This window comes from Dendronephthya gigantea, unplaced genomic scaffold, assembly GCF_004324835.1.
Source record: "Dendronephthya gigantea isolate DGI-Jeju-01 unplaced genomic scaffold, DenGig_1.0 000012F, whole genome shotgun sequence".
Lineage (NCBI taxonomy): Eukaryota > Metazoa > Cnidaria > Anthozoa > Malacalcyonacea > Nephtheidae > Dendronephthya > Dendronephthya gigantea.
In genome coordinates, this window is record NW_021163022.1 from 1750762 (window position 1) to 1762256 (window position 11495).

Here is an 11495-nt window from a genome sequence, read left to right on the forward strand (position 1 = left end):
CATTACCCTCCGCTTCGCCCGCGCGGGCGGAGCGGGCGTAATGGAGAATCGCCTTACGGCTACAGTAAAAGTGGTGAAGGTAAAAGTTGATCAATATAATGGGCCAATATTGTTGCATCAAAGACATGAAGTATTAGATCTCCAGCACAATCAGCGGATAGGATGGCAGGCTCAAACGAATGTTCTATCTCAAAAGACAAATTTGTGTTACTTGAGACGTAGAACGTCGATATAAACACGCTTTGTATTCGTTCTTCTCAATTGTAGAAAGATGAAAACTACATCATGTATGACCATTCATTTTCTAGTTTGCGTTTTGAGTCTTTCTTACGTTTTAGTTGACGGTGAGCATGGTCATAGCCATGGAGGACATGGCCATAGCCATGGCGGACATGGACATAGCCATGAAGGACATGGACATGGTCATGGAGGACATGGACATCTAGACCCAGATGATTACCATCATGAAGACCACAGACATTTATACTACAAACCACAAGAGGAAGACGATCATGAACACAAAGAACATGATCATGAAGGACATGGCCATAGTCATCATGGACACGGCCATTTGGACCCAGAGGACTATGAACATGAGGATCACAGGCATTTGTACTACAAACCGAAAGACGAACCAAAACACAAACAGGACAACGAAGCCACGAAAGAACAGGTTCATGATGAGGAGAAACACGAAGGTCATAGTCATGAGCACGGACATGGACATAGTCATGAGCATGGACATGGACATAGTGCAGGCCACAGTCATCACAGCAAAGACCACGCTCACGAAGAGAAAGCTGAAAGTTCAAAACCCACCAAAGACCGATTTGCCGTATCGACTTGGATTAACGCACTGGGAGCAACGTTTTTGATCAGCGCTGCTCCGTATTTATTGCTTTTTTTCATCCCTCTTGACAAAAACACAGACGAGCAGCGACCCTTTCTAAAAGTTCTGTTAAGTTTCGCTTCTGGAGGATTGTTGGGAGATGCGTTTTTGCATTTAATTCCTCACGCAGTATCGCCACATTCGCACGGAGAAGAAGACGGTTCTCATTCTCATTCCCACTCTCATTCTCATGGAGAAGAGGGCCATGGACATGACCACGATAGAAACATGATTGTTGGACTATGGGTTTTAGCTGGAATTGTTGTTTTTTTAATGGTAGAGAAGTTTGTACGATATGTGAAAGGCGGACATTCTCACAGTCATAGCCATGTCGTGCCCGTTGAGACGAACAACGGAAAGACGAAGAACGACAACGACCAAAATGAGCAGGAAAAAAACGCTGAAATCAAAGGTATTTGCTTTAAAAATGTTCGTTCTATTTGCGTTTTATCTGTGACATTCTGTGTCAATGTTTATAGAGTGTTGCATATTATATAGATATGATTCCCAATAATATATATAGCGCTCAAAAAAATACATCGTTTTACATTGTTCAACGTCGAAATATATAAATATCGTGTAATTCGTATAATTATAATACATTTTATTCAATATTTAAAAGGTATGATTTGTCGATTTTACGATGAGACAAAGTGTTTTATTAGTATTTGCATTGATATTGTGCATACGTGTCATTCCCGGTGTTTATTTCTCGACCACGTGTACTTATATTCTTGTACACATGGCAGTGTGACGTGTACATATTTCAGTCAAAATACAACTTTTGCCCTTCCGGTTCTGTACTTTGTTTCCATATGTTCATGTTTATATACAGTGGAAACAATTGCTTTAAAAAGTCGAAGGATAACGCTTGCCATTTAATACAGGGATACAGTTATTTTTTTATGTAGTGTGCTTTTTTGCTTGTTAGGCATTTCCAGCTTGTTAAAAAGCTAATCATGTTTGGGATTGGGTTCAATTATAAAATATATTTTAGATGGTGATGGTGAACAAAGCAACAGTAGCAGTGAGCAAAGTAACAGTGAACACAGTAACAGTGAACATAATCATGATGATTCTGGTGATATCAAGGTGGCTGGCTATCTGAATCTTGCAGCTGACTTCACTCACAACTTCACAGATGGACTGGCAATTGGAGCTTCTTTTCTTGTGAGTAGGAATCTAGGATTGATAACAACCATCACAATCCTCCTACATGAAGTACCGCATGAGATAGGAGATTTTGCAATTCTTATTCAATCTGGGTGCTCAAAACGCAAGGTAAGTTTCTCTATTTTGGTTTTTCAAAAAGTCACATTAAAACTAATTGTCCACTCAATTGAGGAACTTTTTCTCAAGCAGCATCTAATAGGCATTTAAATACTTATACTACCTCCTCAGTTAATTAGACTTATTTCCCTAGTCTAATTTCCTTTGCGTCCTACTATGCATATAATGCAAAATGAGAGGGGACAAATAGTGAAGTAATTCTCTAGGCACCTCTCTGCCTTCTTCCTTTTTCCTTTATTGAAAACACATTCCCTCAGAATGAATGTGCACCTTAACAGAATCTTTCTCCCTAAACCATCTGGCTACAAAGGTTACCAATATATCCCCCTCATTTTCAAGGCCCTTTGAAAATAACCTTTTTAGCATGTATCATCATGTTATCACTCCAGTAACTGTATCACATGTTATTGTTGTTGGTTGGTTAGTTTGTTAACAATTTTTCATATCTTCCTAGGCAATGCTTCTTCAGTTGACCACAGCAACTGGTGCAATGGCTGGCACTATATGTGGCCTGCTTGCTGAAGGTACTGGAAGCTCTGCAGCCACATTATGGATCTTACCATTTACTGCTGGTGGTTTCATATATATTGCTACAGTATCTGTTATTCCTGAATTACTAGAAGATAGCAAGTTATGGCAATCCATTAAGGAAATCCTTGCACTCTTTGTGGGGGTTTTCATGATGGTTTTGATTGCAAAAATGGAGTAATTATGACCACACCAACATTTGACAATAATAAACTAGGTGCAAAATAATGCCCCAAAATATTCCTTACTTTCCACTTTTGGCCCATTTGTCTTATTTACATAGGGCCTTTGCTGGAAGGTAATTAGGCTGTATTTTCATACATTTATGTTATTTTTGCATGCATTCTCATCGTTTGCTTGCACAGTATTAGCCCTGGATTACGGAGGAGCATTTTGTTTACAAAAGTTTACAAAGCCAGAAACTATACCAAAATGTTTACCTGAAGTTATATGTGAAGTGAAGTTGTAGAAATATGTTAAATGCGTATGGGATTACTTACTAATTTGAGTATTAGATAGTTATTTTCTTTGGCATAATTTCTTAGAAAGTATTTGGAGATTTATAGTGGAAATTCAATAAAAATTAGTCTATTCTCTCGCTTCGACACTAAGATTTGTCTAAAGTATATATAATACTAATTATTATATGACTAGAATAGTTCATCGGTCCATCAACTAAAATCAAGCGTTCTGATTGGTTCCTGAGCGGTCGGTAACCAACAGTACGGACCGGCCAGGTTTCTCTTAATCGTTTTCAGTCATATAATAAATAGTTTATTGACTGAGCTTGTTCGGTCCGTACAGACTACAGCGAAAAAAGAACGAGACCAGGATCCTCCTCTACGGACCTCTCGCTCAGTCAATAACATATATGTATTTTTATAAAATAACATGTAACTCGCCTTCGGCTCGTGTTTCGCGCGCTTTTCTTAACCCTCGCAACATTCCCGCGTTTGGATCAGGCCATCCAATCACTGAAAGCTATGCTGAAAGTCGGAACCATTAAGTAATTGTATAATCCGAAACCTGTAATTTCCGAACGAAACCTCATTATTCAAAAAACCTGATTTTAACAACGCTGTTGAAGCCAGGTGCATACGACGCGATATTTGTCGTACGATTTTAGTCGGCCGATCGGCGAATATCAAACTGTTTTGAACTTTGATTGGGGAAATTACTCGCAGCGAGCTTGCGAGTCTTTTCGATGAGTGGAAAAGGGCCCTTCAGTTGTGGATTTCCAAAGAGTATTTTTAAATAAAATGTAGTATTTTTAAAAAGAAGAGCATTTTGAAATGTAGTAATTTTTTCTGCCTTAATACCCTGGACCCGCCAGTGAAATTATCATAGTCATTTTGACGTTTTTCTGCAAAATCCTGTGGGCGAAGGCTGGGCAATGGCAATGCTGTTGAGGAAGAAACATCTGTCTCTGAGACCACAAATTATTCATACCTGCTGTATCCCATCACGACTTTCTTTGTTTAGCGTCGTCTTTAAGTAGCACACGATAAACAACCTCTGGAGAAGCAAGGCTATAGCTACTGAAGAAAACTCGGTATTCGGAAAAAAGGCTTGGAAAATCGGCCAAGCATTGGTCTAAACAATTGGCCACCATTTTCATTGAAGATCTGTAGTATCGGTAAGTGCTAAACTAGCAGATATCACTAAGTGAACAGCGAGAACACCAAAAGAAGTTTCTACGGTACCTGCAGAATTTTATTGAAACATCCATACAAGAGAAAGTGCATTTCCGAAAGTGCACATACGAACGTTTCTATACAGGGGAAAATGATTTATAAAAGTATAAAGCTTCCCAAAATTCGCGAATAGCTATATAATTCGTGCGACTTATAGCAGATTTAAATTTTAAACTCTAATCAAAGCATAACTTTGAATTTTGGCCGCTTGAGTTTGTTTGCTTCTTCCAGAATCTGAGGCTGCATGGCTCTGGGCTGGCTGCAATGCTTCTCCCAACCCAACCCACTGTACCAACCTGATATATTCTTCGTTTGCATATGACGTCACAGGCTATCGTCAGGCATCATCTTGGTTGATCCTACAATATTTTTTTCAAAATTGCGAGCCATTAGCCATATATACAGGGTGTCCCCTCAAAACACTATAGAAATTATCATATTGTTATAATTTAAATGCCTGAACGCTATGCTATAGATATCAACTTCTTGAATTTCTAAATTCTAATAGAAAAGTCGACCTACAAATTAGAAGTCATGGTGAGATAATTTCCATATAGTGTCACTTGGGACACCCCCTCCCCCCCTTGTAGTTGTCGGGTAGTGTGAATGGCTAACGAAAATTCTTTTTGTTTCCAGTCATTTCTATTTCCAATCCATTGCGACATATTTCGGTATCATTCTATTTTAGTAATTCACTAATTCAATTAATCTTGATCTATCATGTAGGGGCCGGTTGTATCAAGCTCGTTTAGCTTAAATGGTGGATAAGTCAAAATTAAATAACACTTTTACATCTCTTTGGAATGAGTCAACTTGAATATTATGCACTGAATATGTAGTTGTAACCAGTATCTTTGTATTAAGGTTAAAAACATTTAGTTCGTTGTTGAATACTGAAAACGATAGACTTGCTTTCAATTTTGAACTTAACCACCGTTTATAAGCTAAACAGGCTTGATACAACCGGCCCCAGTGTTCCCCAGTGCTATAATTTATAAACTATTATGACTCTATAAAAGAAATACTTTTTACTTTTAAAATAAATACTACGCAGGATTGAGCAAAAAATGATGATGACATCATGTTTTTATACTTTTACCTCCAGTTTTAGACCGATATGGCTGAATCAATTCGATGTAAAGTTGAAGAACATTTGACTTGTTCCGTTTGTTTGAATCAACTTAAAGATCCCAAAGTTCTACCCTGCCTTCACTCATATTGTTATGCCTGCATTGTAAACTTGGCAAAGAGTACGAAGTCAAGTACATTTAACTGTCCAGATTGTAGGTTGGAAGTTAAGGTGAGGAATTTAATCCAGGTGTATATCGTTATTTACCAATATATTTTATATAGCCTACTAATTATACACGACCCAACTCGTGCGCACGACAAAGGATTTTCATGACAGTAGATTATTAGTTAAACTATGATAAACATTTTTTAATACATCTTCTATCTTTCAATCTAACTGAAAGTGCATGACTTTGCTTGTCTGCATCTTTCTAACTGAAGATTTTCCATCATCAGGTTGATGAAAATACAATTTCGTCCCTGCCGACGAACTTCTTCATAAACAATCTTCTAGCAACAATGATGCTGACGAATGAAGAGCCCGCTACAAAAAAGATCCTTTGCGACAGTTGTGACAGTGAAGACGATGCTCAAAGTCGATGCAGTGAATGCGGATTGTTTCTTTGTCAGTTTTGCACCGCTTCGCATAAACGAATGCGTTCAACAAAACATCACGAGCTGTTGACCTTCGCGGAAATAAAATCAAATCCTGGTCCACAAAGAATTGCTGAGAAGATACGATGTCCCAAACACAAGGGGGAAGTTATCAAATTATTCTGTAAAACATGTCAAGAAACTATATGCAGAGATTGCACCATTGTTGATCATCGCCAACATGAATATGGGTTTGTTGAGGATGTAGCTGATGAAGAAAAAGCAAATATACGAAGCAATCTTGATGAGGTAAAGGAAAGGAAAGGTAGGGTGATACAAGGAATTGTCAACATTCAAGATTTTAAGAAACGTGTCGAAAAGAAGCGCCAATCAACTATTTCAGAGATCAGTGAGCATTTTGATGAACTTACGAAAGCCGTAGAAAATCAGAAAAAGAAGATGATCGAAAAATCAACCATGCATACGAATTCAAAACAAAAACAGATCCACGCGCAGTTAGAAGTTCTGGAAGTGGCTTTAGCAAGTTGTGAAAGCAGCATCGAGTTCACCGAGCAAGCGTTTAAGAATGGTAATGATGTTCAAATATTAAGTATGGAAAAATACATTTTGCAGTCTCTGGAGCAGTTGAAAGCAGTTAAAGATCAAACGACTCCTTCTGTAACTGAAGACATGTTATTTATCATTCCCTCTTCAGTGGAGGAAACAAAGAAGAACTTGCTGAATGAGTATGATGTAGATGTTGCTGTGCCAAGTCCTGGAAACTGCAAGGTTTCCTTTCAACAAGGCGAAGCACGTTTTATTCCTGGAAATCAATACTCTATAGAATTATTATGTCATGATGAGAACAACCGAAGACTTAGATATGGAGGTCATGATATCAAACCGTCGTTCACAGGAATGGAAGTCAGTGATGTGGCTGTTGCTGATAACAACGATGGCTCATACGTCATCAGCTTTTACCCCCGTGGTCTCGGTGGGAAGGTGAAATTCGAGGCATCGATTAATGGAATTCCTGCTCCAAATTGTTCGTTGATTAGGTGGTTTTATTGAGTCTGGAGATCATACGTGGAGAGCGCAAATGAGTGGTTACTCTTACCACTGCAACAACACCTCTGCTGAAGTTGGAATAATCGAATACGATGACGTCAATGCAAACGCTGTCCAAAAGTTAGAGTTGCAAAAAGAGTTTCCTCCGGTAGGATTTCAAGTTTTGAAAACCTTCCTCAAAATGACGTTACGTCACTGAGTCAAGTGGTAACCAGCATAAAAAATATTTTTTGGTATATGCATGTCATCAATTGGAGTATTCAACTTTGAACCTTTCTCACAAACCTCATTCAAAGCAAGCCTTCCTCCGGGTGGTACCCGCAGCTTTTTCAACTCTGCCAAAAGTGGGTCTATAAGGGGCCTAATTCCACGGGCGCATTCTCTCAGGGAAATATTTCGCTTTTTCTTTCGAATTTTGACCGCTTGAATAATCATTTCTGCTTCATTGCTCACAATTCAAAAGAAGCAGGCGAAATTTTTCGCATTTCGCTTTAAAATTTAGCCCTTGGAATTAGGGCTCAAGTTAAACTGTGAAAATCACAATATGGACACGATGATTTCACTAACTTTAAATATGGAAAACAAAAAACTCCGCATTATATGCGGTTCTGTAATAAAACCACGCGTTCGATGCAGTTCGTGTTTTATCTTTCTTTGCATGCTTCTCCCCCAATGTTGTAATACGTCTGGTTCAGTGAAACGATACCACTTTCATATACGTGGCATACTAATGAAAGAGTGATTATGCGAATATACATTAAAGAAAACTTTGTTCAGTAAGCAGGTTAATAAGCCGCTTAAAGTAATGCTGTTTCCAAAATAGATAAAAAAAACTCTTTTTGTAAGTTATTGAAATTTCTTGGAAAAAAATTTTTATTCATCCAAGATTGATTTAGATCAACGACAAAGTGTTACTACAGCAATTGCTATTTTATTTCACTCAAAAGAACTCAAAAGACAATATTTCTACTATTAATCAAATGCAGTCGGTCAAAATGATCGGCAAACAAATTTACCGGTCAAAAAAGGCTCAAAGACAAAGCCCTTTTAAGTGGCTATTGTTCGTTGATCGGCCGTTAATTTGAGCCCTGATTAAAAAAAGTCAAACGCTCCTGACAAATAAGTAAGTACTCTAGAGTACGTCTGTAACATTCAAAGGTTCCTTACACAGAACAGACGGAGAACAGAACATTAATAGTGATTTCTCTTTACAAGAAAAATGCATCAAGCTGTGCCATTTTATCCTTGGGTTTTCCTTTTCCGCCTCTGCCACGCCTGCCCCGTCCACGGCCACGCCTTCCTCCTCTCCCACGACGAAACATTGGATGTTTTCCTTTTGCCATATCAAACTTCACCATTGGCTCAAACACTGGATCACAGAATGCACAACCTGTGTGTTCTGTTTTCTCATCAGGAAGAGGAGACTTGTTTCGATGGAAGGTGACATCAATGAGAGACGCCCCACAATCATCACAACCATCTTCTGATAATGAAACCTTAAAAGCATCTTCGAACATGTGAATAACCATGTTGCATTTATTGCAAGCCATTTTCCATTTTGGACCAGACATGATATCCATAACCACCATTCCCTCTTCACATGTAAGACATGGACAAACACTCAGGGTGGCAGGTGAGAACTTGCAAGTGGGGTGAAGACATTCAGGGCAGCCCATACCTTTTTTCATGCCTGGAAAGGGAGGGTTGTTGTAGCAATATGGGCAGATTGGCGTTGTCTTTCCTTGACTACCTGTTGAGCAAACAACCAACTCGAAATCATCTAAAGGGCATTTCAACTCTTTATAAAGCTTGATAGTTCCATTCTGGGGCAGGCTGTATGTTTCATCACAATTTGAACAGTGCAATCTTATTGGCTTAGCACTAACTAATTTCATGTAACGAACACACTTTCCACAACGAGACAAAGCCTTGCCTGTGTCTGCTAACTTTGTAAATGAAACTTCAAAAAGTTCATCCATATTGGTAATGCACTTCTCAAAATATGAATACTTTCGGCAGAATATGTCAATTGTGTGTGTTAATACAGCTTCAAAATTTGCCTTTCCAATAGCAATAAGTGTAAGAGTTTCTTCAACAGATGATCTCATGGTAGGCAATACTAACTCTTGGTCAATTTTCTGGTAGCCATGAACCAGCACAATGCCAAGATTTGTTGGGATAAGCCTGCGACCACTATGGAGCTGGACATAATTACGTTGTGTAATATTATTGATATGGACAGGAATGCTTGCATCTGTGCCAATGCCATGTTTCTCCATCAGTGTGATCAGCTCGCTTTCTGTGAGGTAGTCAGGTGGAGATGTTTGTCGTTCAACAACTTTCAACTCAGACACCTTGCAACGTGCTCCCTTCTCAAGAGGCGGAATGGTTTCTTCAGCAGGTATGGCTGCCCAGGGCATGATGGATGTAAACCCAGGATCAATTGGAGTTTTACCACTGAAACTGAACAACTCTTCATCAGCTGTAAAGGAAATCTTTGTCTGGAGGAACTTGCAATCAGGGCTTAAGGTTGCAATAAAATGTCTGACAATATAGTCATACAATCTCCAGGCATCTCCGCTAAGTTCACCTTCTCTAGCTAGTCTCATTGGTGTGATAGGTGGATGGTCTCCAGCATCATGACCTTTTCTAGGTTTGTTCAATCCGGTTTGCAGAAGCTCACACACATTGGCACCCCACGTTGGTCCACCTCGAAGTTGCTGCAAGGTTCCACGGAGATCAAACTTCTCAGGATAATGTGTGGTTTCTGTCCTTGGATAACTAATGTATCCCTGGGTGTACAAGCTCTCAGCAATTTGCATTGTATGTTGTGGTCCCATACCCAATGCAGATGAACCAACTCTAAGCATTTCAACTGTATGCAATGCTTGTGGACGTTGCTTTGCCTTCTCCTTTTTTGAGACACTCTCAACAATTACCTCATTCACTTCCTGCACTTTACTGTAGTATACTGTAGCAACGTCTTTGTCAAAAACTCTAACTCTCTCCCAGTCTAATGGGAATGTTTTACCAAGGGAATGTTCCACCTTCAACTGAAGAACCCAGAATGGTTCAGGCTTGAATGAAGTAATTAAGTCATGTCGCTGAACACAGAAACCTAGGGTTGGGGTTTGACATGGGCCATATGAAATCAAACTGCTATCAAGATCACCATACTTTCCTTGAAAATATTTTGTCTGAAACCTTGTGAAAGCACATCCAATTCTCAGATCAAGCTCTTGTCTGGCATCAACTGACCGGGCTTGGTTTTCATCTGGTTCAATTAGATTGTTCATTGCATGCTTAATGTCAGTTTCAGTGATGGCGGAAAACTTAGCACGAAATACAGTTTGCTGGTAATTACGGAGTTTACTCATAACTGGTTCAACACACTCCAAAACTTCAAAACATATATTTTCCCCTTCTTTATCGCAATCTAACCACAAAACAACAATCTCCACACCTTTTGCCTCATGCTGTAAAAATTTAACCATATTCAGTTTAGGATTTGCTTCCTTTTTTAAGGTTTTAGCCTGGAAGAGTTCGATTGGATCAACTGCATCCCAATTGTTGTATTTGTGGTGAAAATCTAGTGCCATGACATGACCACAAACTGAAGTCATTTTAAATTTTGCTGCAGTGCCCTGAAATGTACCATTGTATTCATGAATACAACACGCACTGTTGAAACCTTTTCTTGTTATCATCTTTCCATTTGACAAGAATTTTGCAATTGATTGTGCCAGTGAGGGCTTTTCTGCCACCATTAACACAGTTTTCATGTTTAAAAGCAGTCAAAATATCAAAAATTAAATACATATATATTGCTAGTTTCCAACGTAGTTTCTCAACAGTTTACCATGCAATGCAGCGTCAGCAGCGATGCAATGTTCGGTGTGACAAATTTTCACTTTCCCTACCCTACACAGACCTTATTTTGCATTTAGAAGTTTTTTGTAATACCAGCAAATATACTTTACACATAACTCGTGTGATGTATTTTTTAAAACATATATTTAATCAGAACACACACTGTACAAAACATTTTGGACTAAGAAGGCCGCCCTTATAACTTATAAGTTATAAAAGTTTTTTCCACTGCTCACACCCGGTCCCCAGAGTAACATTTCAGCCTTTCCACTTGGCTGAAAAGCAGTGTAACAATATTTTCAAAATACTATAGTTTCTTCCAATATGCAATATGCTATAAATATAACTTTTCAGTTTTTAAAGCATCTATCGCGAATTTATCTTGTGCTTACATTCTGTGCTACTGTCATGGCTATGAGTGTTCGAGACAGTTCATAGTTCATCTGAAAAACAAAGCCAACTCCAAGGAAAATAGGAAAACAGACTTTGTG

At 38.7% G+C, this 11495-nt stretch overlaps 3 protein-coding genes across 3 annotated transcripts; 2 read left to right on the forward strand and 1 right to left on the reverse strand.

Annotated features, from left to right (window-relative positions):
• The first annotated feature begins 108 nt into the window (after positions 1–108).
• On the forward strand, positions 109–3498 carry LOC114518910 (protein catecholamines up-like). The gene is made up of 3 exons (XM_028538944.1): positions 109–1301; positions 1887–2170; positions 2634–3498. Exons 1-3 carry the CDS (start codon positions 272–274, stop codon positions 2886–2888), a joined length of 1569 nt encoding a protein of 522 aa, XP_028394745.1. The 5' UTR covers positions 109–271; the 3' UTR covers positions 2889–3498.
• Positions 3499–4103: 605 nt separating this feature from the next.
• Positions 4104–7939, forward strand: LOC114518891 (tripartite motif-containing protein 45-like). Its single transcript, XM_028538922.1, has 3 exons — positions 4104–4343; positions 5507–5701; positions 5929–7939. Exons 2-3 carry the CDS (start codon positions 5519–5521, stop codon positions 7135–7137), a joined length of 1392 nt encoding a protein of 463 aa, XP_028394723.1. The 5' UTR covers positions 4104–4343; positions 5507–5518; the 3' UTR covers positions 7138–7939.
• Positions 7940–8021: 82 nt separating this feature from the next.
• Positions 8022–10987, reverse strand: LOC114519118 (DNA topoisomerase 3-beta-1-like). Its single transcript, XM_028539189.1, has one exon. It carries the CDS (start codon positions 10914–10916, stop codon positions 8343–8345), a length of 2574 nt encoding a protein of 857 aa, XP_028394990.1. The 5' UTR covers positions 10917–10987; the 3' UTR covers positions 8022–8342.
• Between the last annotated feature and the right edge of the window lie 508 nt (positions 10988–11495).

Bases quoted from the DNA above. Each gene is read 5' to 3' on its own strand.
- LOC114518910 (XM_028538944.1), top strand. From the start codon at position 272: ATGAAAACTACATCATGTATGACCATTCATTTTCTAGTTTGCGTTTTG. The intron at 1,302-1,886 runs GTATTTGCTTTA...AATATATTTTAG, and splicing joins AAAAAACGCTGAAATCAAAG to ATGGTGATGGTGAACAAAGC. The intron at 2,171-2,633 runs GTAAGTTTCTCT...ATATCTTCCTAG, and splicing joins CTGGGTGCTCAAAACGCAAG to GCAATGCTTCTTCAGTTGAC.
- LOC114518891 (XM_028538922.1), top strand. From the start codon at position 5,519: ATGGCTGAATCAATTCGATGTAAAGTTGAAGAACATTTGACTTGTTCC. The intron at 5,702-5,928 runs GTGAGGAATTTA...TTCCATCATCAG, and splicing joins ATTGTAGGTTGGAAGTTAAG to GTTGATGAAAATACAATTTC.
- LOC114519118 (XM_028539189.1), bottom strand. From the start codon at position 10,916: ATGAAAACTGTGTTAATGGTGGCAGAAAAGCCCTCACTGGCACAATCA.